This window comes from Danio rerio, chromosome 15 (assembly GCF_049306965.1).
Source record: "Danio rerio strain Tuebingen ecotype United States chromosome 15, GRCz12tu, whole genome shotgun sequence".
NCBI lineage: Eukaryota > Metazoa > Chordata > Actinopteri > Cypriniformes > Danionidae > Danio > Danio rerio.
In genome coordinates this window covers 23,144,812-23,172,297 of record NC_133190.1, presented here as the reverse complement: position 1 = coordinate 23,172,297, position 27,486 = coordinate 23,144,812, and the positions used below count along the sequence as shown (strand labels likewise).

Sequence of the window (27,486 nt, the reverse complement as noted above, 5' to 3'; positions counted from 1 at the left end):
GTTCGCGCCCGCGCCGTTCTCGCCCAAAAAGCTGCCGGATCGAAAAAAAAAAAAAAAAAAGCAAAAGCCCTCGTCTTCGATTTCGACTGCGTTTTCGGATCCCGCCCTTATTTTCCGGATTTCGTTTTTCGTCTTACCTGATTTCCGGAACCCGCTGTTCCCCGGACTCGATCCCGGTCGTCGTCTACCGTGGATGGCTCCGGCTCCTCCTCCTCCGGGGCCTCCGCTCCACCGACGCAACGCTGTGAGCTAGGCGGACAAACTGATTGCGTCGGGAAAGCCCTCCACTCGGAGGCGAGCCGTCGGCCGGCAAGCGAAGAGAAGGGGCGGAGCGGCGCCACACTGCCCCGCAGCGTTCGCTCGAAAAAAACCAAACGCGGCCTTTACGTACCTCCAGCCACGTAAATCGCGGTCTCCAGATACGTTTCCAGAATGAGCTTGGGATGTGAATTGGCTTGCATTGATATAATTTATAATTTAACTTTTATTTGCATTATGTTAAAATATAAATATATGTATCCGTTTTCAAACTAAAAAAGGAAAAAAGCAGCCGTTTTTTCTTTCTTTTTTTTTCTTTTGCTTACAAAAAAGAAAAAAAATAGATTTTGGCTCGATTTTTGTTTAGGGGTAGGAAAACGGATAAACGACTTTATAATTTAGTATACACATGTAGGCAGTGCTGAAACACACATTTTCCTCTGATTGGTCAACCAAATCTTAGCTTGTGACATCGCCCTCAAAATAGTAGTCCTCTGTGGACCAGCACCCAGGCTTTTATTTTTTATTATTTAATTCTCTCTCTCTCTCTCTCTCTCTCTCTCTCTCTCTCTCTCTCTCTCTCTCTCTCTCTCTCTCTCTCTCTCTATATATATATATATATATATATATATATATATATATATATATATGATCTAAGTTTACATATTTTATCATTTGATCAGTTAGCAGGCTTACATTCATTGTGTCCGCATAATTTAAATAAAAACGGAAATTAGAAGTATTATTAGACATTTGTCAATAAAATAAGGTCATAGTTCGCGGCTCTTGTGCACATGATGCTGAATAAAGATTTCCAAGCAGCACCTGGTTTGTATGATTGTTTTCCGAGCAAGGCCTATATAATAATAATAATAACAACAAAATAATAATAATAATATACAAACACATTACACACACGTAGACAAAATATAATATACTAACTTTAGTCATTTTATTTAAAGTAAAATGTATTGATTAATATACCTTATTCATTAAATTAAATTTGTTTATGTCATTGTTTCTAATTTCCAACGTTTCTAAGTTATTGGTCTTATTTTGCCATTAGTTTAATTTGATTTTAGCTTTTTATGCAATAAATTAAACGATAGATTTAGATAATAATAACCCTTATCATTCATGAACTTGGAATTTTATCATGTTCAAGGGCCGTACTTAAACTAAAGTTTTACCAAAACTCTTAATACCTTAAGTACCAATTCTCTCTTTTAATTATATTTATATTTAGTCATTTAGCAGATTCTTTTATCTAAAGCAACTTACTAATGAGGAAGCATTAGGTCATTTAACATGAAGAGTCAACACACAAGAAGTGCTATTTAAACAAAGGGACTATAAGTGCTCAGAGAAAAATAAGACCTAGAGTAAGGAGGGGAGGGGATTATTTATTTATTTATTTATTAATACTAGGCTTATTATCCTGCCTGTTATTATGTATCGGCTGTTAATTAGTAGTAGTAGTAAAGTACACATTCTGCATGATCCTATTCTACATCCCTAATCCTACTCAATACCTAAACCCAACTATACCTTAATGATATTAATAAGCAGCAAATTAGTAGTTTGATGAACTAAAAGTCTTAGATAATGGTTTGTTAATAGTGTGAATTGTACCTTAAAATAAAGTACGGCTGAGCTTTTCTAGGCAGAGTTGAATTTATTGTGTAAAAAGTGTTAAATGACCCTAGTTTTGATGTGTCTCTGTTTCTGCCCAAGGCTCTTTTCTGGCTCATGGTCGTGGGGTAAAACCCTCTGCGTCTGATATGTGTCTGAACACATTGAGTCAGCAGTGTCATTCTGCATTATCAGAGCTCTTGGTCTATGAGTGTCCCCTTCTGTGAGGCTTTTTCTCTGATCTGGAAGAGTTTGGCTGTTCTCTGCTGCGTCTTTCTTCAGCAGCAGATTGTGGATGTGCTGTGTGGATCTGAAGACCACATCTCATTTACAGCTTATTGCTGACAGCACTTTCAGTTTCAATAAAGGATTATCCACTATCCAGACCACCCTGCTGAATCTTAGCCATTAGATTTCTATAAGCTCTTTACGCTTGTTCCTACATGAGGGGAGCGCCATTACCTGCTATGACCACCTCCGTTTGTGTTAATCCTCAAATTAAGATGCATTTTATTTAAACAAGCACAGAGGCTGCATTTGAAATCATATGCTTATAATGTATAGTAGGTTAAAAACGGTATGTGATCTGAGAAGTATATCCAAATTCATACTATTCGAAAAACAGAATGTGGGAGGTACCCAGATGACATACTCTGTCTGATTCTGAAGTGCAAATCTGATGGACGCTACACTATCACATGATGCCATAATTCATGAAAGAGAGTAAAGAAACACAACTGACGTGGGTAGGTCACATGATAATAACAAATGCTGAATGTAGTGGATCCAATTTTCATTACTACTCACAGTCATACAATATAGATTGTACTTTCCTAACAGTTGTGTAGTTAATTCAGATCTAGTACCTACTCCAGTACAGTAGGCGATTTCAAATGCACCCAAAGGGCTTTTGCTTGATGTTTATTATAAGCTTGGTAGTTTATATAAGCTAGGGCTGGGCGATATTGCAAAAAAAAAAAAAAGAATTATGATATTATGTTTTATATCATTTGATATCGATATTTATTGAATATTTTTTAATAATACATTTAGGAATATTATGATTTTTTTTTATTTAACCACTTTATTTTGATTTACCAACATTGATATGGCAAATAGTTTAATTAGGATTTTTTTAAAAATATATTTAAGCAAAAATATCTGATCTCTTCATAATAAAATAAACATAAGTGTTAAAGAGACCTTTAAACTTCATAAATAAATTGTTACAAAGGGTGCGCAACTAAGGCAGATCATCATCTGTAAGGTGTGAATAAAAATCATACAGTAAAACCTCAAAATGTCAACAAAAATATGATAATGAAATCTGAGCTTTCAAGTAAAGGAATTAGTCATCATTATTCAAATACATATTGCAGCATTACAAATTGTGAAGTTGAATGACTATTTGAAAAAAGTTGAAAAACTCTTTCAGATGGGGTGATAGTGGCTGGGATGCACAAGAACTGACTAAAACTGAACTAAACTGAAGTGACAAGCGTTAGCGCGTGGTTTCCTTGACAATTACAATAGGCTTTACGTTCACGCTCCCATATGCACGTTGTGCAAGTCATGCGCCTCCAGTGGAAATGACAAACTTCCACCCTAAGTTTATTGGCACCTGCTTCCAAAGCGCGTACTCAGCAGCCACATTTTAATAAAACTATAGCGCTTCATACGAAACTACATTCCGAATCTTTTTTTTTTTTATCAATATTGACAATGCATTTGGTCAGTAATTATTGATGCCGATTTTTATCACCTAGCCCTATGCTAAGCTGTACTTATTACGATAACAGATTCTGTGCTGTTTTGCCTTCTTATATTGATTCCCCACCATTGACAAACATGTTTTGGTCATTGCTGACACCATGTTTACCCACTGTTGTCAAGCATTTCTGGCTTTCAATGTTTTCTGTGTTCAATGGTAGCAGGACACATTATGCATCTTCTGAAAGTGAACAGAAGCTCTGGTTAGAAGAGGTAGAAGCATTGCTTGTAAGACATCACAGAATGACTCGGTCTACTCACTCTGAATCTGATCCAGACATAGTCTTTGACATTCCTGTGAAAACACAGCTTAATCTTCGTCATCATTACTCACACAATTCTTCAGAAATTATTTAAGTGTGCTGACTTGCTAGTCAAGAACATTCCTTTTTAATAATAATGTACCGCATGATATTTGTCATTAATAAATAGAAAGTTCAATATTGATAGAAATATTTTATATATCTAGAGTTACAGTTTAATTATGTGTCCTTGTACAAAGTATTCTTTTTTCTTTTTGTTTTAATATAAAACCTCACTGACCTTATTTTTTTCAATGGTTTGAATACTTCAATGGAAGAAAGAATTGATTAAATAAAAAAAGCAGTGAAGATATATAATGTTTTCTTTTGAGAATCTATTTTTACACAAAGACTTCACATCATTTTCATATCATTCATCTAATCTCATGTTTTCCACATCCATTTTCACATATCTATCATAAGCTTTTAGAAGGGTATTTTTGTTGCAAATAAATCTACTCCTTTTATCTATGGCAAACAAATCTTAAAAAATGTAGTTGTTTATCACAACATGAGTTTTTCTTTTTATATCTTCTACATAGCACAGCCCTCCCTTTTTTATGTTGGCTATTTGCCAATTATTACATCATGTCGATGATGAATATTTTGCTTCGTGTATTTATAGAAGGTAAACCTACTGTTCAGTAAGCGGTCCAATGCAGATATGAGCTGCAGGAGGGCTGAATGTAAACATTCCAGGAGAGTGAATTCCCTGCTGGGCCACACAGTCAGTTTTTCCACTACCGCCTCCCTGAAGCTCCAGACCGGACGATCTGTGGAGGTCTCAATCACACATGCCCTTAGTTACCCGCAGGTCCTCTCCGATTATTCTCTTCACCCACTGCTCATGCTTGAAGAATAAGTGTGTCCCGTTACATCAGCGATGAAAAATTCACTTCACTACTACAGCGAGCCAAACAAATGTCATGTAAGGTCTTGGTTGTCTCATTTTGCGTGTTACTGCAGTTACATCCAACATAGAGAACCAGCATCAGATGCTTGTTTTTGTAGAGATATGAAGGTGTGTTTGGGAACAGAATAAGATAAGATGTTCTTTTTTTGGCCTTTTGTGTTCTTAAAAGTCCTGCTCATACATTTCTTACTCATATTAAATTCCAGTCACAGCTAAAACATTAAAAAAGGGACAGATCTTTCTTTTCTTAACCATTGTTTGTCTTCAGCCATTTGCAATATAAATACAAATCCCCACCACCATCTCAACATTGACAGAATGTAGTGTGAGTAACGGTTTGAATGAATGATGGATAGTTTCGAAATTTGACCCAGAGAAATGGGAAGCATGCACGCCTTTCCTATTGCAAATGAATTCCACTCAGACTGAGAACCGCAAGCTTGGCTAGGCTACTCAAACAAACCCCTTCTGAACTCACTTCCTTCTCCACCCAGCGGCTGAACCCCCACCTCTTGACCCACCAGTGAGAGCAGCTCTCCTAAACCAGCAGCCCGGAGACTCCACTCATTAATTGGGTCTGGAGTCCTGCGGAATGGCCATATCCCATGGTTGAGCTGGCTGTGATTTTAGGAGAGAGTCAGATTCACTCTCCGTCCCTCTACTCAAGAAATCCAAACACTCCCACAAAATGGCATGTGCAAGACTACACTGATTACAAAATCTCAAGTCATACATAAAGCAGTTGAGTTGAAGTTGCTGGTTGCAGTTGTCTGTTAAGATTTATTTTAAAGTCAAGTATTTGGGATTCAGATTACAGGGATCATGTGGTATTTAATATTCACGTAAAATAACAGGCTCTTAAGATTCCTTTATGTATTAAATAGATTAGACTGATAGTGTAGTTTTTTTCCTGATTCACTAAAAGTAACTGGTTCCTAAGAGTCATCTATTTGTGAATCAGACTACAATGTCTGTTTTTGAATCACTAAAATAGCTTATTTGTGAGAGTCATTTGTCACACTGATTATGCAGTTCGTTTTTGGTTCATCAAAAGCAACTGCTTCATAAGATTTATTTGTTCGTGAATCAGATTACACTTTGCTGTTTGTTTTTTATTACTTTAAAATAAGTTAATGTTAATCAGACTACAGTCGTACAGTATAATACAAAACATTTTTCATTAATAAGACTACATACAGAAGGTTGTGCTTTGTTATTTGATTCCTTAAGAATAACTGATTCACTAAACATTAGATTATTTATTATTAATTCTACTGTGATTATGTGGTATGTATTTTTTTTTTTTTGATTAGCCTAATTTATTATTGGACTACACTGATCATGTAAAGAAAAAGTTAATTAACAGTTTCCATATATATTTACGGTTGTGAATTGCATTATGGGAGTTTTATCTCTGCTCTGTCTGCTTAAGCTGATTTATACTTCTGCGTTAATTACACACATATGGTGCGGCACGGTTTGCACGGTTGCATAGCACTCGCCATGGCTGATGCCAATGCTGATGCTCACCTCTAAAAAAGCTCTGTGATTGGTTGGCTTGGTATTGGTGACAAGTGTGAGCGGTGCTGAGAGCCACGAGCCCAATGGAGCGAGTGTTTACAAGTGTCGAGTCCCATGAAGGAGCTTCAGATGGAAACTTTTGTGTTTTGTGTTTACCCTATGATTAAAGTTGTTGCTCGTCTGTCGGTTCCCACCTCTGAATGAGGGAGTTTTACCTAATTGTACAATAAGGTAGGGTTCAGAAAAAAACAAAACACCCATGAAGAAACTCAACACAGAGGAACATAAAATAACCTACTGCCAGCTTGCGTGTCGGAAATGTTGTTGCAAAGCAACACAAACAGCATTCAGATGTATAAATGCAATGGTTCACGCAAGGCAGGTGCCATGGGTCACGGCAATCACTCGACGCAGAAGTATAACTTAGCCTTAGATGTTGAAAATCAACTCTACACTTTTGTAGAGTTATGACACTGAATTTTATTGACATTTTAGTTGTTTGAAATGATATAATATATAAGTAGTAATATAAATAAATCTGTAAAAAAAATTGTACTGGCAAAGTTTTTGTACTGTAATTTACAGCTCCAAACCACACAATATATCACTTTAAACTATTAAAAATGTTAATAAAATTCACTTTTTCAAACTTTTCAAGGTTTAAAGTTGCTGGAAGAAAGATCAAGGCCCCATAATGCAATTTAAAAGAACAAATGAATGGAAATATTAAAACATGAATCACAAAATTATGAAAAACTGCTTTTGCTTCATTTATAAGTCATGAACCAGACTATACTGTTTCACAAGAATGATTTGTTAGAGTCACATTCATATGAATCAGACTCTTTTCTGTCTTTTTTTCATGAACACTCGGCATTTAGTATGAATATGTTAATGGAAATGTTGATGGTCTTGGTCTTGGTGGTATAGATCTGTTACGCTTCTTCTGCTTTGATTATTATGGCAGAGCAAGTATCAATACCTTCTTCTGCTAGTTTATACAAAGACATCTTATCTGAGAATATAACACACTGCTACTGCAAACATTATATATATAAATAATATAGAAATAACCCCTATATTAGCAGATCTTAACACAGGTGGAGCTGGGGTGAAGGAGGGTCTTCAATAGTATGCCGCAGCTTAAACGCTGTAGAATGACACAGAGCTTGTAAGCTGATGAGGAGCAAGCTCATTGGCTGCCGAGGTGACAGCAACCAATCTCCTGCGCCATGTAGTTAATGACGCAGGAGCAGATTAGGTGACCTCTCAGTAGAGTTTTATGCCAGAAATTTCACATACTGTAGGATTAAATTCTGTCCATCTGTAATTACAATTCGATTGATCTGATTTTATGTGTGAGGAAAGGCAGTTCAGCACTGATCATCTTTTAAGAGCTCTGCCTCTCCTGAATGTAGTTTTTGGCTCCATCACAAGTGAAATGTTTCTAGGAAATAGAGCTCCTGTGACCGACAGCACTGAAGTGAAGAGCGCAAGCTTCAGATTTCTGACAGTCTAGACCTTCCACAGCGGAAAAGTCTTTTGAACAATCGCTCCATGGCCAAGTTGTCTGGCATTTGCGCTCAGGTCAGCGCTTCTTTCCTGTGGCACACACAGATATTCACTCCTCATTTGCTAAACTCAGAGAGGCAGGAAATGAGATCAGCTGGATGTGTCTTAATTGAAGACTGTGGTGCTTCTGATTCCAGCTTTCGTTCTGACTGGCTTTTTTCATTCACTCTTTCTTTCATCCCAGTATAGAGCTTGTGAAGTTTGTGTAGTTAGACACCCTGGGAATTGACACACAATATCCTCCTCCAGTGGCTCACATAAGAGGACTCTGTTATCCGTTCAACAGCAGACTTTTCATTTGCCCATTACGGCCTTCTGGAGGCATATAAAACCTGTTTGTATTGATGCCGATGAGAGGGATGTTTTTCCAACAAGCAAGCGGATACACAAAAAAAGTGTCGAATTTGAGGACTGAACTGTGAAAGATGGTGTTTATATACTGTAGCCTCTAAAATGAGCTCTCTGTTTTTCCAGGTCTTTAGGGGTGAATTTCAGCTACCTGATTTTCTTAAAGAACAGACACAGGTATGGTAGATATTCTGCCTGTCCCTATAAGCTCTTCATTAATGGCTTTGTCTTTATTTTGTTCTTCCTTTTTTCGTCTCATCTATAGCCAAAATAAAATGGTAGCAATTTGAGATCTCCATCTGCTTGCTCTCACTCTGATTTTATTGCTGTTCACGTCATTTCTGATCGTAACACTGGTTAATTGATCAGGTGTCCTGCGGTTTTCTCCTCTGATCTCATGTTTTCAATTCCCGATCTAATCACTGTATATGTAGATCTGTGGCCTCATTTTCCACTCGCAATAGTCGCAGTGTGTTCTGCTGGTTAGAAGGTGTGTAGCGCCCCCTTCTGGAAAGATCATGTAGATGCTTTTAATGATTCTTTTTTTTTTCTTTTTTCTTTTTAAAGCTCAAAATAATCTGAAATAAACATAAATAAGGCGGAACACACCGGATTTCATGTTGAAAGTGGTTGGAAACACAATAATAATAACCTTTATACTGTGAAAATATTTTACTGTCACTATTTTAGTCATTTCATTTAGTTCTAAAAGAGTTTACTAAGGTAAGAGGATCATTTTTTGGTCATCTAAAATTAATTAAATGGTGTTGCTGAGACATTTTAAGGGATTTTTCATAAAGGAATTAAATTACCTTGATCTCCAAACTGGTGTTTTTTTCCCATTCTTCTGTTGAACACAAAAGAAGATATCTTGACGAATGTTGGCAACCATTGATTGCAATTGACTCCCATAGTATTTCCTCCATTATGCTATGCTTTGTACTTACTGCTTCAGTCACTGCTTACTAACATTGTTCAGGATATCTTTTTTTGTAGCCAACAGACTGAAGAAGCTCTTAAGAGAAATAGAGGTTAAATAAACACAAACAAGACTTCATTGGTATTATTTAGGGCTGCATGATAATGAAAAAAATCAGACATAACAATGTTGTATTTTACTTCAATATATATATATAGCGATATTAGTACTATTTCTGCAGATTATTTGAAAAGCTCTATTTGAAATGAAAACATCAATTTAGATTGACTGAACTAATTAGACTGATGTCTAATCTGGTGTAGTAGTGAATCAAACAAATTCGCAAGCATAAATAAACAAGATGGAGCAGTTTTCCGAAGAATCAAGCAGTAGTCAAATATTCAGGTACAGCAACTGAACTAGGCATGGGCTGGTATAAGATTCTGACGGTATGATAACCTTAGATAAAAATATCATGGTTTCACGCGTTTGCCTAATTGTTATTACTGCTCTAAAATATATTCTTTTTAATTGTCTGGGTAAAAATAAAAAAACTTTTTTCCCTTTAAACACAATATATTTTACTTTGAGAAACATTTAAAACATTTTGGAGCAGTAAACATGTCAGGCTAAATAATTCAAATGAATCATTGACTTCTGCTCTCTTCATTAGTTTCAAAAACACAATTATTATTTTTTTTTATAATTTAAATGACAACTTTGGATATCTTTTCTGCTAGAGACACTGTTGTCCTAAAAATAACAACAACAACAACAAAGTAAATAAAAGGTTGTACACATTTGAACGGTAAGAAAATGACAGAAAACAAAATCAGAAAATGTTGGTGGGTTTAAAACCTTGACTTTTCCAAACCATGGTATACTTTAAAAACAGATATCGACCCATGCCTAAATTGAACAATCACATGTAATGTAAAATAACACTGTAGAGTCTTTATCACTGAACAACTATAATCCCAACTCAACATTACAGATCCTGGGATGGAAATGTTGTGAATGCACACATTGGGATACCAATGCTGAAACAATATATTGTGCAGTCCTAGTTTCATGTCCTAGTATCAATGTTTCTATGAAAAACCTTTAAAATCTGAACAACATTTTAAATCCACAGAATGCTTTTATTGTGGAAAATGGTTCTTTAGATTATGAAATTGTTTGGTTCTTTGTCAAACCGTTGACTGAGCGGTTCTTTAAGGAATCCAGAATTGTCCTTCTGTGGCTTCGCTGACACTGGGAAAACTTGGTTTATTCATATTTTCACATTTTTAGAGTGTAAACGGGAATTGGAAAGTATTTTGTGAACTAACAATGAATGCTTGACAGCCACTGAAAAGGGTTTATTTGCACTTTATACAGCATTGTGTGCTGGACACATGTGTAACAGATGTTTCTTTTATCACAGCTTCAGAAGTCTCCAGAAAAGCCAAACCCAAGTTAAGAGAAGAGGACGAGGGCTTTATCAGTAGAAGTGAGTTTTTATCATATTTGCTAGAAGACTTTGCTTCCCTTTTTTCTACCACAGATAAAGTGATTTGAATTAACTTGCATACTGCAATTGATAGAACATGGGATGTTCTAAGAAAAGCATGAAAAATTGCTTTCAGCAATATTATTATAATGTGGTGATAATATTAGATATTATTATTATTATGGTTTTATCAATAATACTGTGTATACATATGTATTATACGTTATCATTGTTATGACAAGCAATTAAACACACCCATATGTACAATGATAACTTTAACAGCAATTAGCAACAATGCTCCTGATCATATTTAAGCATTTTACATATTTTTTAAATTAGTAATTTATATATACATTAACATATATGATATAAAAAATATTATATTACATGGTGCTAAATATATATTAGCCCTTCTATGAAATTTTAATGCATTTAAAATATTTCCCAAGAGCTGTTTAATGAGCGCAGTTCAAAATAAAATAGTCTTAATAAGTAACTTCTAATAACTCATTTCTTTTGTCTTTGCCATGATGACAATATTGTAATAATAGTTATTTTGCGAAATACTAGTATTGAGCTTAAAGTGCAATTTAAAGTAAATTAACTATGTTAATTAGGTTAACTAGGCAAGTTAAGGTAATTAGTCATTGGAAAACAGTGTTTTGTTCTATAGCCAATAGAACTTTTTTTTAAGATGGTATGGGAATATAAATTTAAATAATCTAGTTTCAAATAAACAGTGATATACTAAATATGAGTAGCTGTGCGATATGCCTGTATATCGGCACTGGTAAGAGGGCGTGTGTTTGCACGAGGCCACAGTACCACCAGTGACGATATACAGCTATATCACTCTGCTACGAGTGGGATTTTGTGTTTATACAAGAGTCCGATGGCATAAACATGTATATGAAAAAGAAAATCAAACCTTTTTGTATCAGGAACTACTTTCTTCCACCATTCATTCAAATCTGCAGCTGGCAGTCAAAACAGCGCCATCACTCATACACTAACGTCACTTTAGAGCTAGTATTTGAAAGATTCTCTAGAATAATATCCAAAGTGATGACAAAACAGGTGATGTTTGCTCACATTTTAAGATTATTAGGCTGAACATGATGTAATGCCACCAGTCTATACAGAGATATCCCAGTATTTCTCTTTTAGGAGGTCACAATAATTAACAAGGGAAAGCAAACACTGGCAGATTACTGTGGCATAAATGCAGCACTACAAAAAACTGGAGTTTTTCTCCCTGAAGGATTATTATGTGGTCTCTGTTGCCAGCTTTTTGCACAATCATCTTTGCTCTGCTCAGTATGACCACTGTCGTGGTCGCTATGGTCACTGATATCCGAAATTATAAATATTTAAAATAGGCACTATCCTTATAAATAAACTGCATAGTTGCAATCTTACAACAACATTTGTGCCTAAAAAAGCCTCAAAAGCACATTCTGTTGTCCAACAGCTGCAATATTTCGTCACTTTGGAATTATAAGGTTCTATCTGCGTTTAGAATGATTTTGAGATATTCTGCTTCAATGTTTTTGCATTCCCTACATAGCAAACAGTATGTGCAAAAAAAAAAAATACTTAAAATGTAAACAACTTATAAAAAAAACCCATAATGTAAATAAGTTGTCATTTATTAAGAATATGTCACTAACTCAATTTTGACAAAAATGTCAGATAGAACCTTATAATTCTAGGTGACGTAGTGAGTTTACATGGGCGGAGTAATACACAAGAGTGAAGAGGCTGCAAGAGTGCTGTTATTGCAGAGTATCGCACTGCTATCAGCCAATCAGATTTGAGAACCAGACAGAACTGTTGTGTGTGTGTGTGTGTGTGTGTGTGTGTGTGTGTGTGTGTGTGTGTGTGTGTGTGTGTGTGTGTGTGTGTGTGTGTGTGTGTGTGTGTGTGTGTGTGTGTGTGTGTGTGTGTGAATACAAAGTTTTATCCTTTATTTTTACTTTTTGTTTAAAACTCTAGCTAAGGTGTGAAAGTCATGCCTACTCTCTAGACACTGCCCTCCTAAAAACACAATATATCATATAGACTGGACAGCTCTGTCTCAAATCAGACTTATTTAGGACTTTTATACCTGTAAGACTTCTTGAAAACGCTGTTTCACTGCAGAACAACCAACACGTCTAAATTAAAAAATTCTGCTTGAAACGAGTCTCCTGGACTGGGCTCTCATTTTTCCAACAGTGGCTAATAATATTGACCTTCATTTTTTTTGTTTGTTTTTTAAATGTAAAAACAGCCAAGCTAAAATAAATAGGACTTTACCCAGAAGAATAAATATTATAGTAATACTATGAAAATGTTCTTGTCTTGTTAAATGTCACTTGGAAAATAGTCACAAAATTCACACAACGACTAATAACTTAGCCTTCAACTGTGTGTATATATAATCAAATCTATTAAATAGTCAAATCTATTAAGGACTGTGACAGTATTATGTAAATATTATCAGTTATGTAAGTAATAGAGACAAACAGAAATTTCCTAAGAATGATTAGTGAGTGTTCTTATAGTAAGTGAAAGCCTGATGCTGACCCTCTGTGCTTTTTGACTGATCTGCGGCTGCTCTGCTGTGTTTCAGGGCTGAGGAGAAGCAGACACTGTGGGACCATGATGGACTCTAGTCACCCCGCTATGCTGGGACCTCCATGCATGGAAACACACACATACACAAACACATACACACACACAAACAAACACACACACACAGTCAGGCCGCTGGACCCGGACGCTTTTTGAGGACAGTTTTGGCCTTTGATGTTGTACTGTATCAATTGTGGCCTAAGAATGTCATTGCTGTTCTGAATTGAGTGTTTTCTTCTTTGCTTTCCCCACACTGTATTCTTTTTCACATTCAGTAATAGTTTTTTTTCTGGCTTTACATAAACCTGTGATTCTGTTATAAGAAAATACAGTGGATTAAATGAGCAACAAGGAACTATTTATGGAGGAGCGTTTAGCTTTTAGATGATGCCGTTTTAATGTGGGTTTTAATTTTTTATGCCTTTGTAATGTGCAATTCCTCGGGTACTGAATGATGTGCGGGATTACAAACAAATGGAGTGATCTGTGTGTTTGGAGAGGGAATGAACGCTGGAGGCTCATTGACGGAGTAGCGCACATCGCTGATGTTTGTTGTCGTTTTTACAATTGTTATTTTTGTACTTAAGTGTAAATCATCATATGTACTCTTTTATTTCTTTGGATGAAATAAACCCCTGAGCGCTGTTGGCAGTCAACATCAGACTCTTACATTGACAGCAGGACATCTTTACATGTGGTGTGTGGCGTTTTTGTGTGTGATGTGTGTTCGGCTCCATCTAGTGGTCATTCTGATACACTGCGCTTATTTTCTGCTTTTTTACTTACCAAGGCTGCAGTTTTTTAAATTGCAAAAATAGTATCATGGGCACAGCACATATACTATTTTTAATTGGAAAAAAAAACAGGTTAGCCTGTGTGGCAGCATTGTGTCACCATGAACCAGATGCATCACCTTTATCTGGTTTCGGAACAAAAAAACATTCATTTTTGTTTTCTGGTCATTTTTGTTTTTATTTGAAAAAAAAAGACAATTATATATATATATTGTTTTCCGTTTTTCACCATGAAAAAGAACGCCTCCAATATTGCTTTTTGAATTTTAAATCAAAAATCAAAAAACCTCATTTTTGAATATCCGTTTCTAAAATGAAAATACACTGACCAAAATATACAAGGACCTCCCACCCATGGCCCCCACCAGAATGTTGTCATAGGGCCCGTACCGGCTAGTGGTGCTCCTGAATTACAATATATTACAATAATTAATATTAGAATAATATTACAATTGATCATGAATCTTATTTGTAAGTATTATCACTAACCTTTATTATTTAAAATGAAGAGGTCAACTGCAAGTGGCATCTGAAATGGTCTCCTAAAATGAGCATTTTTTTTCTTCATCTTACTGTATTTATTCAGTTATTTCACTTTAAATGCAGTAAAAAAAATCACAACACATTTAGGACACAAGAAAAAAATGCTCGTACAAGATGGCGGAGACGGCAGCTTAGTGTGTTGCAGTTTAATAGAATAGTGTTGATGACGGAATTATGCTCATATATTAGTATCAGAGACTCTCTAAATAAGAAAGCCTTATGCACTTTAAAACTTTGTGAACTGTACAATGTATTTATTTGATTTTTACATATGTATATTTGTATTTGATTTATGCTTACCCCCTGGCATGTGTATATATATATATATATATATATATATATATATATATATATATATATATATATATATATATATATATATATATATATGTGTATATTTCTTTTTGTACTGTTAAAATGTTACAATAAAAAAAAGTTTAATAGAATAGTGACAAAAACTCCAGCAAACTGAGAAAAGATCTTTATACGATTGACAGCACATGTGCTGCAAATCCTCACAACGCATAAAACACGCTGCATTTTCTCACAATGCCAACAATTTATGAAAACTTGCTGCATTTTCACAATGTTTTGAATGGGATGGAACAAATCTGAAATGTTTGAAGGGGACCCTAAAACGTGACGGACTCTGCTATTTAGGTTATGGTTATTTAGGCTACTAAAATACAAAAAAAAAAAAAACAAATCAGGATGTTAAAACAAACTAATATAAAACACCTTCCAAAGATCAGATCGTATGTTTTAGGGTCCCCTTGAAACATTTCTAATGTAAGAAATTTAGTGAGAAAATGCAGCGTTTTGGTAGATTGTTTGCGTTGTGTGAAAATGCTGCGTGTTTTTAAAGTGTTTGCATTGTGAGAATTTGCAAACGTATGAAGATCTTTTCTTAATTTGCTAGCGTTTTTGTAATGCACGTGTTTTCTTAAATTGCAGCACTTTAAGCTCTCTCGGCCGATATTATTTTATATATATAATTATTTTGCATATTTTTTTGTGAAATTAAACAATATATTTGCTAGAAATTTAAAAAGTAACATTTATTTGACATGCAAAAATTATCTATTTTAAAATATTTTAACATTAATGCATGATTGAAATTTAAACAGCATTAACATATATATATACATATATATATTTATATTTATATATATATATATATATATATATATATATATATATATATATGTTAATGCTGTATAAATAATAATAAAAAATAATAAAAAAAGAGTATATTTAAAAACAAAAAAAGTCTAATTTTCATTGTTCAACTTGTACAACAAAAATTTTAAACTAAATTTCAATAACAAAAAAGGATAATTGTTTTTTTTATTTTTTTACTGGAAAAATGAACTGTTAAAAAAAGTACAACAACAGCACACCAAATATATTCAATAAGCAAACTGAAACAAATTTTTAAAAAGAATATACTTTTTTATTTCGAATCTTGAGGTTGATGTACTAAAATAACCCAAACACGTTTGAGTTTAAAAGTAAGCTTTAACAAACTAAATAAAAAATAATAGATATAAAGGCTTAATTGAGTTCATCTTTATGTAAACATCAACTAAAATTGAAAAAACACACAAATTGAATTGGAAAATAAATTAATATAACTACAATATTATTCCAACAATTTAACTGAAACAAAATAGGAAAGTTATTTTATTTTCATCATTGCCAAATTAAGATTTTTAAGATGTATTAGATGTATTGCCTACAGTAAATCAGAGATGCCCAAACTAGGGCCCATGAGCCAAAGTTGGCCCTTGGTTAACTTTTGATTTGGCCCGCCATCCTGTCTGAGAAGAGAGGGAGAACTATGAGGATGGTGTAGAGATTGTCATTTAAATTTACTGTAACCTTTTATTTGTTTGTTCAGATTAAGTTTATGGATAGAGGACAATGCAAAGACTTTGGTGAGCAAATCAAGGCTTAGGCAGATTCTGCTTGACCAATGTATTCAACATTGAACTTTACTGTGTTATCAATGTGATTATGTTTTTATCACAACAAGTAATAATTAAAAAAGTTATACAAGTTAATACAATTCAAAGTAATTACCCATGGCATTCATTCATTTTCTTTTCGGCTTAGTCCCTTTATTAATCCGGGGTTCCCACGGAAGGATGAACCACCAATTATCCTGCACATTTTACGCAGCGGATGCCTCTCCAGCCGCAACCCAACTTTGGAAAACATCCAAACACTCTCATTCACAGACATACTGTACACAACGGACAATTTAGCCTACCTAACTCACCTGTACCACGTCTTTGGACTTGTGGGGCAAAATTGAACACGAGGAGAACATGCAAACTCCATGCAGAAATGCCAACTGACACAGCCGAGGCTCAAACCAGCGACCTGCTTGCTGTGAGGCGAACATGCTACCCACTGCGACACCGCATCGCCATTACACATGGCAGCTTTAATATAAAATAGTTTGGTATATTTATATGTGGCCCACATCTATCACAGATATTTGGTTTTTGGCTCTTCAAACAAAAATATTTGGGCACCCCAAGTCTAAAATAACTAACTAATAACATCCAAACAATAAAAACTACAACAGTATTAATACAGACTATCCACAAACTGACACTTTTAGGCAGCACAGAGGTGTTTGTCCTTCATATGAAAATGTTTTAATTTTAAGGAACAACATTTTTCCCCCATAATACATGTACATTCAAGGTAAATGATACATCCGTTACAATACATACTTCATTCTGATGTTGGCGTCCAAACAAAAATGTACATATATATTTATTATTTATACTATATTTTAACAATTAGAAACCAGTGCACAACGTTGATAAGGGACATAACAGTCAACAAGTAACAAAGGTTTCCCACATTCAAATTGTACAGCTCTCCATGTTAGCACAGTCTCCAAAGTAAAAAATAGACAGCTTGACAGCAGAGTCCTCGTAGAAATCAGGTCTTTTCTCTTTATTTACAGTGCAATAATACACTCGGAGAGGAGGATAGCAAAATGATTCACAGTAGAAATAAAAAGCCATGTTTAGTCTGTTATACACCTGAACAACAGTCTTTGAGTTATGCATTATGAGAAGGATGACGACGTTTTTTTTTTTAGAGGCTTTGGTATACGAGCTCCTGTCGGAAGTAAACCTTTCAACCCACAGCACCAGAGATTGACAAGATTTGAGGCATCAGAAGACCACTTCTCCCATAATCTCTGTCAGTTGGTAGAAAAAACGACAGTCTATATATATTTTGTTGTTGGGGTCATTTAGGCTGTTCAGAAGTGCAAACTACTAGCACACAGAATTCATACACTGAAAAATGCTGGGTTTCACACAATTAATTTGTGTTGGGACAACATGAGGGATTTAAGTTAACTTAGTTTTTACAAATAAAACTGGACTGAACATAAAACAATTAAGTTGTCACAAAAAAAAAAAAACCTTAAGAATTGTGTTGATAACCCTGATAGCCAAATGTGCGTAAACTTTCTGACTAGCGTTGACACTGTATTATAGCATGCAATAGGATATTTGTTTTTCTAGTCTGATCTGACAAGGAAACGTAACAATTTTTCATTATCTTAGTTTAGTGGCTAGTTCGTACACTGTAAAAAAAATCTGTTATTTTATGTTTTTTTTTCCCAGCAGCTGGGGTGCCGTAAAATGACGGACGTTAAATTATAGAAATTTACAGTAAAATAACGGACGTTAAATGACAGAAATTTACCGGAAATTTAAATTTAAGGAAGTTTCTGTATTATAACCTCTGTAATTTTACAGTACATTTCTTACAGTACATTTCTTAACAGTCGTTATTTTACATTTTTTTCTGCAGGAAAAAAGACTTAAAATAACGGAACAGTGTACGAGTTCAGTCATTTTAAAAAGGAGACGTGGCACCAAACCCCACCCCTAAACCCAACCGTCATTGGGGGAAATGCAAATCTTAATTGTACTTAATTGTAATTGTTGACTTTGTAATTGTAATTGTTGACTTTGGACTGAAGGAAGGAACCGGGAAACATTCTTGAGCACAGTGGGAACATGTAAAGTCTGCACAGATACGTCAATTGGCCTGGTAAGGACTTGGACCAGTGACATTCTTGCTGTGAGGCAACAGTGCTAACCACTGGCCATGCCGCCATATCAAAGAAAAGGTAAAGAGGGGAAGGTGTAAAAGGGGGGATTCTTCAAAACGAATACACCTGAGGTAAGAAACTCTAGTTATTTATAGTGAGTTAGGAATAATATGATTGGTGAATCATGTGTCAGCTAACGCGGGACCAGTCGTGGTCAATCATAAGCATGTTATCCTCTCAAAATAAGTTCATAAATAAAGTTCACTACATCAAAAAGTGACAAATTGGTTTTTCATCCTAAGGGAGTAGTTGCCCCCCCAAATTATTATTCACTATTTTCTTGCCCTCAAGTGCTTCCAAACCTTTACGGGTTTCTTTTTCTTTTCTTTTTTTTTTTTGAAAAAACAAAACAAAACAAGCTATTTAGGAGAAGATTGATTAACAGTAACCATTAATATCTTTAATATATAAATACTACCGACGTCAGTGGTTACAGGTTTCCAGCGTTCTACAAAATATCTTGTCATCTTTCAACAGAAGAAAGAAACTCAATAAGGTTTGGGCCAAGTAAAGGTTGAGTAAATGATAACAGAAATTTCAGTTTTGGGTGAAGTATCATCTCTGACAATAGTTTCTATTTCTGCAATGTCATGGTTGAAGAACAGAATAACATTGTGTCCTAACTACATGTGACATGACAAGATTCCTGCAACAAGCAGTTTATCTGTTCATACCAGACGTGACATGAAAATTTAAATACCAGAGCCATTTTTTATAACAAGTTTATAATCAATTAAATTTATTCTACCTCTTTAATATAATTAAAAGTACATGTTGAGTGGCTGATATTTGTTAGTTTGCATTGAGAGTCATACTAATGTTTGCTAGATTTCTTGGTCCCACTTTATTTTAAGTGTCCTTAACTAATGTGTACTTACATCAAAATATAATTACAATGTACCTAATGTGTTCATAACGTATTGAAGAACATGTCTGGTGGTATATGGTTAGGGTTGGGGACAGTTTTGGTGGTATGGGTAGGTTTAATCGTGGATTAAGGTGTAAGGGATGGATTAACAGTGTAATTTTAAATGGAATTACAGAAATTGAATACAAGTGTAATTACAGGCAGATTTTTAATCAAGCAAAAGTACAGCGTAAAAACATGTATTTGCACTGTAAGCACATTGTACAGTAACTCATTTTTAATTTCAGTGAAAGTACATATTAGTTAAGGCCACTTAATATAAAGTAGGGTCAATTTTTTCCAGATCTGAAGAAATATGTCTGTATCTGCGTTCAGTGTGGCAATGAATGTCAAGTATAATGGTATTCAAACTTACATTAGTAGCATTTAACACTGAATAAAGCACATAATCAGCACCTGAGGTGATCATTGTCTTATGCTGTTGTTCATCGACAAGAATTAGAAACCATTTCTAAAATAGAACTTTTGTGCGTCACTGTTGCAGATGGTTAGGAACAAAAATCCATTTAACATGGAAAAGATCGTTTCTATCACTTGTCGCACAACTTGCACCATTGTGTCACATGTAGCAAGGACACGGTATAAACAAAGTTGGACAATGATCATCTAAGGTGCTGATTATGTGCTGTATTCAATGTTAAATGCTACTAATGTAAGTTTGAAAACCATTATATGTGCCAATTATTGCCATGCTGAACGCACCAGCAGACAGTTTTACCTCAGATCCTGACAATACAATAACTAGCAAATATACAGTTTGAAAAAGAACATAAGAACTTTGATTCTCATTGTAAACCAATAAACATCAGTCACTCAGCATGTACTTTTAATAATAATAATAAAGAGATTTATTATGTATTAAGTACATTAAAAACCTACCATTCTGTTTGGAGTTCAGTTCACTGTTCTGCACTTGTGAATGGCTCAGCTATTGTTCTGTAAAATTTTCAGCTGTATTAACAAATTTCTGAACAACACACAACATGTTCAATTTCTGTTTGGAATGTAACTGATTAATTAGCATAGTTGCTATTTTATATGCAGTATACTTATACAACAGTTCTGTCTGGTTTTCGAATCTGACTGGCTGATAGCCGTGTGATATTCAGCAATATCAGAACTTGTACAGCCTCTTTACACGTGTATTACTCTGCCCACATAGAGTGACAGCAGACCAGTAAACTAACTACAGTTTGACAATTGTTGCAGCTGTTGGACAATATAATATACTTTAGAGGCTTTTTTAGACGAGAATGTAATTGTTTAGATTGCAACTAAGCAGTTTTTATATAGGGATAGTGCCTATTTAAAAAAATGTACAATTTCGAAGAGACAGCGCATGGCATTTCATGCCATTCAGCCATATAATCTTAAAATATAGCAAAAATCACCTGTTTTGTCATCATTTTAGACAATAAGCTAGAGAATCAAATACTAGCTCTTAAGTGACATTTGTGAAGTAGCAACGGTTTCTGCTGTTCTGGCTGCTGATGTGAAGGAATGGTGGAAGAAAGTAGTTCTTCGTACAAAAAGGATTTTTAGACTCTCCGTGGTTCATTCTCTTTATATATACAAATTATGCCCTCAAACTGTTGTTTAAAGCAATATCACACTCGTAGCAGTGCCTTATTAGTGTCAGCACTGGTGGAACACTAAGGATGCACGCCTCCCACTAGTGCTGATATACAGCCATATCACACTGCTACGAGTGTGACATTGCTCATTTACATATTTGAATGGCACAAAATGTACAGTAAAGTGCCTCATTCTACACAAAGATTATTAAATAGTAATCTGTATAAACTGTTCACAATTTATCTGTATATTCAGTCAGCTAGTCTTCTGCATTCTGAACAGCCTTAGGCATTAATTACTTGGAAGAAGGGGAAGACAGTATGGCAGTGAATTACACTTAAAATGTGCAAGAGTGCGCGGTGACACATTTGATGATGAACAACCGTATTATGCTGAAAAAAGGTCAGATTTAGTAACCTCCTTTGTTTCATTTCAAATCCAAATTTGTTTTGGAATGTGTTTCAGTCTGAACAGTCAGATCAGATTTCAAGTAGTTCTTTTAGATGATTCAGGACATGAAAAGTATGAATACAGATTGGGTAAGGAAAAATAACTGGGTTTATGTACACTAATGTTCAAAAGTTTGGTATGTTTATCATGTTATCATAACGCCTGCATTTTGTTGATTAAAAACACAGGGAAAATGGTAGTATTGTGAAACATGATTACAATTAAAAAATAACCTCATTTGACTTGAATTTATTTAATTCTGATAAAAAATGTTGAATTTCTGGAATCATTATCCCAGTCTCCAATCATTGTAATATGCTGATTTGCTGCTCAGTGCTGAAAATGATTAAATATTTGTTTATTTTTGTGAAAATTATGATCATTTTTACAGTATATTGTTATGAATAGAACAGAATATATTTGTAAGAGAAAGCTTCAGTAACATGGCAGATTTAATGCAGTTTTTCTCAGCAAATAGTAATTTTTTTTTATAATCAACAACACATGAGCTACAAACTTTTGAATGATAGTGTATGTGCAGCATAAACAAAGCCTGAAGGTAGTGGATAAAGCCAACCAGCATCTAAAAGACTAGTTAGTCTCTCATCATGTGGAAGCAGTTTTGCCGATCCGTGGAAGAGCCTGGACCCTTTCCAGACTTCGGGACACTGAGGGAAGTTTGATGACCCCTGAAAAAACACCTCAACCCCTTCGCTTCGGCCTCTCTGGAGCATCACGGGTGTCTCAAGGTCAAAGTGCAAAACGGACACAAATTCTGAAATGTGTTACAAAGGCAACGTCGACTACTTTTATTTCCGAGATCATTGTCATCATCACCATAGACAAACCGAAAAAAGGGGCTAAAGACGGTGAAACGATAAAAACGAGGCTTAAATAAATACTAGTAGAAGGTAATTATTGGCACAGTCCTTTTGGTCACACTGTTTGGACGACTTCTTCGTGGCTTAGTTATTATTTAAGGATTCAAAACTGTGCTCAAACGAATCTGCCCGACGACAAACAACACCACAGTCAGTCACCGCTAAAAGACTTCTATTTGGCGGCCTTTAGGGAAAGGAAATGCTTGTGAGCCCAAATAGGAGGCATCTCATCTCTTTATAAAAGCAGATCTAAAAGGACCTGATCAGTGCGGCGTGTACAGCAAGAAACGGAAATGAAAACCTCAGTCACAGTGTGCTCAAACACCACGAGCATGCAGACAACGCCAGGTCTGACACAACGGCATTCTGTGGCAGGCAAACGACAGAAGAGTCCAGACGTCCAGGCAGATCCAGGACAGTGGAAACAAGAGAGAGAGAAAGAGAGATAGAGAGATTTTGGTGGGCGGCTGCCTACTCTCGTTCTCACTTGTTCTCGATGAGGGTCTGCACCTTGTGTACCAGCTCCCGCGCCATTCGGAGAATGTGCTGCACGTCGTGGCGCTCCGCCATCTCTGTCAGAGAGGAACACAAAGAAGACTATGATTCAGTGACTGACTTTACCACATGGCCACATGCCGCTGCTATACTTTAAAGAAACGCTCAATATTTTTTTTTTTAAAGAATTGTGGTCATTTTTCAACTTCCTTACAGAGTTCATCTGAGTTTTATGGTTTTTGAATACATTCAGCTCATCTCTGGGTGTGGCACTTTTCGCTTAGCTTAAATTAAATTAGACCATTAGCGTCTCACTCAAGAGTTAAAAAAAGTCAAAAGTTACATTGTGTAGCTTCTAAGACCAATGGAAAATGACAAGTTTTATTTTCTATGTTGACATGGCTAAGAACTTAACTGTCCTTGTGCACAGTAGCACAAGAATATTATCAACTTTCAAAAGGGGTAAAACTACTTCTTCTATTCTATTCTAGCCAAATATGTCTTTCTCCAGAAGAAAAAAAAATATAGGACATTTCTGTAAGCATTACCTTGCTCTGTTAAACATAACTTGGGAAATATTTGAAAAATAATTAAACTTTCAGAGGAGGGCTATTCATTTTGTCCTGAACCATATGACCAACATGAAACCAATATGAAGTTTATTATTCATCCTTTGGCTTAGCCCATTTATTCATCAGGAGTCGCCACAGCAGAATGAACCACAAACGTATCCAGCATATGTTTTACACAAGTGTTTTCCAGCTGCACATACCAACCACACATACACTACAGCCAATTTAGTTTATTTAATTCACTTATCCCGCATGTCTTTGGACTGTGGGGGACACCAGAGCACCTGGAAGACACCTACACCAACACGGCAAGAACATGCAACTCCCCACAGAAATGCCAACTGACCCAGCCGGGACTTTAACCAGTGACTTTCTTGCTGTGACGTAACAGTTCCAACCAAATGCTAACATAATTATATTATGTTAAAAAAAATCAAATAGATGTACATTTTACAAGACAATTGAGGGGAATTATTGACTCAGGTCTGCCTGCATCACTTAAAGTGGTTTTAAATAGTAGCCCTAATCCCAACGCCTAACCCTAAGTCCAATTCAATTAGCATAAGTAACCTAATCTGCTTGTTAAGTGGGACGTCATGCAAATCAGCTTCCGGGTCCTAGCGCTCTATCAAACTGTAGATTTATATATAAATATTTATATATCTACGGCTAATATCAGATGGCCAGAAAGTGATTCATTTTGGTAAAATTTTGGTGCTTGTGATGCAAGTCCAGAAATCGATGTGTACACTATGATTTCATATAAAATTCACTTTAATGTGTGATATGACTAAAAAGTGATCATAAACCAAAGTTTTTTTCGATTTGAACAAATATAGCAGCTTGGTCCCGGAAACAGTATTCCTTGCGTCACCGTTACGTCATGACTTAACAAGCGGATATCAAACTTGAACTGTTAGTTAGCCTGACACCACTGATTTTATTTAGCATTGCAGTATTTGTAACAAATCTAAAATTAGCCAGCAAACCGTTTCCCAAATATAACTTAACATAAACACAAGTGACTCTAAAAAGCTGGCAATTTTCTGGGTTTGAGCTGTTCATTCTGGTTAATGATTGTAAGACAGAAAGACAGATGTAAACGGTATAATCAGTATGTAAACAGTCTAAATCGTTGGATTTCCTCTGTTGAGTTCACAAACCATTAAAGAACTTGATGATGTCAGTGAAGTCCATGTTGTTGTCCAGGATGATGTCCCGGTAAACCTCCACCAGAGCCAGTGCAATGAACAGGACAAAGTGCTTAGAGGATATACGAGGGGCAACCCAGATCACCTCCCAAACTGCAAACACATCCTCATACAGCAGCTCTGAGACAAAATGAAAAAATTATATGATCATGTCAAGTCATGACAAAGGATGTTTTTATCTTACATATCTTACTCAGTAGCCCCTATCTCACATACAGATCTTTCCAGAAAATTACCAGCAATTTTCCATAAAGGTCTGTATGTGTGAACAGGCCCAATTTGAAAATACTGATAAATTCTTTCAAATTCCGCAATTTTCGGGTATCACTGTGCAAATAATGTGCGAATTGACGATCAGGGGGGTCTACTGTTTAGGTTAGTCTGTGTAATACATGCTTCAGTCATTTATATATTTATTTTTTATTACATCTTGTTTATTAATAAAATGTTTTAGCGTGATTAAAATTTCAGCGTTTTAAGGGATATTGTGTATGCTGACCTACAGTATTCTCTGATTAGCCATTTCAAATGTTACGGTAGGTTAAACTACAAACTAAGCATCTAATTTGATTTTATTTTCAGGCTAAATAGAGATACAAACACCTATTTTATGAGAAAACAAAGTCTTGTGAACACTGTCTATTGGTGCACAAGACCTGCAACTTTCAGACTTTTTTCTCAAGTAGACTGATTGGCAATGGTTAACAATGGTTTGAACTGTTATAGGAGTGGTCAAATGTATTTTTATATTATCTATTATTTCAATAATTAATGTTATTATTTAAAATACAGATCAAAGTGAACTATTTCACTATTAAAGAACTGACCCCTCACACATCTGGTTTTGACCTCCTTTAGGGGGGATCAAGCGTTAAACCCCCCCTGTAATTCGCACCCTGCTTTAACTTATTATTAGTTAACCATGTTTTAACTTAATTTTAAAAGTCAGTTTGAAATGAAAATGCACGTTTATATTTTGTTAGTGCACATTACCATTCTTTAGTTAAACAATTAATCCATGGCAGTTAATCCACTAAAAAAATGTTTGGCGATCTTTAATCAAAGTCTGATCATTTGCTTCTGTGTTCTTAACCATGCCTCTTGTACTTGGTTTATTATGAGGGAATGATGCACAAAAAAAGCCCTGCCCCCTTCTGAATATTCTGTTCTAGTAAAAAGTACATCAACAAACCGAAATAAAAGTCTCAGCAACTTCTGTTACATAGATTTATAAAAAGCTTGAAGTCATGTCAAAGTTATTAGGATGTAGCTTATTTGTTTACAGTGTGAGAGCATATTTTCTCTGTCCTTTATAACGGGTTTGATTTGGGTGTCGTTACCTCTTTTGAAGTCCAGGAGGAACCAGCGGTAGCAGAAGTAGAAGTGAGTGTAATCTCCATTCTGATGCATGAGCTCAAACAGCTCTGAGTCAAGGATCTGGAAAAACAGCACTGGTTGTTCAGAACTCATGACGTCCAAGACTGCAGCAGACAAATCACGGCGCTGACTCAGGCAGGAAGACAGAGAAAGGTCATTGTCATGTTACCTGTATCAGTGACCTCATATTGGCGAAATGAGTGTCCATGGCCCCTCCGGTGGGGAAATTCTGACTCATCCTCCTCATCAGCTGAGTGAAGCAGCTGTAGGCCAAGCACTCTGTACAGGGGGTATTCAAGAAATGAAAATATTTGTTTTTCATTTTTAATCAAAATATGTAAAAAACAAAATGATGATCAATATTATTTTAATTGGCTAATGAACAAAGCACTGTGGTCCAATAAATTGTCTCGTTAGCCTAATTAACATACACTCTCCAACCACTTTATTAGGTACACCTTATTATTGGGTTGGACCCCCTTTTGCCTCCAAAACTGCCTTAATCCTTCATGGCATAGATTCAACAAGGTACTGGAAATATTCCTCACAAATGTTGGTCCATATTGACATGATAGCATCACGCAGTTGCTGCAGATTTGTCAGCTGCTTATCCATGATGCGAATCTCCCATTCCACCACATCCCAAAAGTGCTCTATTGGACTGAGATTTGGTGACTGTGGAGGACTTTTGAGTACAGTGAACTCATTGTCTTGTTCAATAAACCAGTCTGAGATGAATGATTCACACTTTATAACATGGGGCGTTATCCTGCTGGAAGTAGCCTTCAGAAGATGGGTACACTGTGGTCATAAAGGGATGGACATGGTCAACAACAATACTCAAGTAAGCTGTGGCGTTGACTGCTTAATTGGTACTAATGGACCCAAAGTGTGGCAAAATTATTCTCCACACCCTTACACCAGCAACGCCAGCCTGAAGTGTTGATACAAGGCAGGATGGATCCATGTTTTCATGTTGTTGACGCCAAATTCCGACCCTACCATCCGAAGGTCACAGAAGAAATCGAGACTCATCAGATTAGTCAGCATTTTTCCAATCCTTCTATTGTCCAATTTTGGTGAGCTTGTGTTAATTGTAGCCTCAGTTTCCTGTTCTTAGCTGACAGGAGAGGCACTCTGTGTTGTCTTCTGCTGCTGTAGCCCATC

At 35.5% G+C, this 27,486-nt stretch overlaps 2 protein-coding genes across 5 annotated transcripts in view; one reads left to right on the top strand and one right to left on the bottom strand.

Annotated features, from left to right (window-relative positions):
• The window catches only part of tpst1 (tyrosylprotein sulfotransferase 1), an 81,756-nt gene extending 67,722 nt beyond the window's left edge, over positions 1-14,034 (top strand). The window contains exons 4-6 of one of the 2 annotated variants that reach the window (XM_005157502.6): positions 8,443-8,493; positions 10,662-10,727; positions 13,342-14,034. In XM_005157502.6, coding sequence (XP_005157559.1) covers positions 8,443-8,493; positions 10,662-10,697 — 87 coding nt within the window. In that variant the 3' untranslated portion in view covers positions 10,698-10,727; positions 13,342-14,034. 2 annotated transcript variants of the gene reach the window in all.
• A 5,111-nt stretch (positions 14,035-19,145) lies between these two features.
• Positions 19,146-27,486, bottom strand: part of sgsm2 (small G protein signaling modulator 2) — a 110,214-nt gene continuing 101,873 nt past the window's right edge. For all 3 annotated transcript variants that reach the window (XM_068213709.2, XM_021466398.3, XM_021466399.3), the window contains 4 exons: positions 26,489-26,598; positions 26,283-26,379; positions 24,895-25,062; positions 19,146-23,236 (listed from right to left, as the gene is read on the bottom strand). In XM_068213709.2, the coding sequence (XP_068069810.1) occupies positions 23,148-23,236; positions 24,895-25,062; positions 26,283-26,379; positions 26,489-26,598 (464 nt within the window). In that variant the 3' untranslated portion in view covers positions 19,146-23,147. The remainder of the gene's footprint in view (positions 23,237-24,894; positions 25,063-26,282; positions 26,380-26,488; positions 26,599-27,486) is intronic.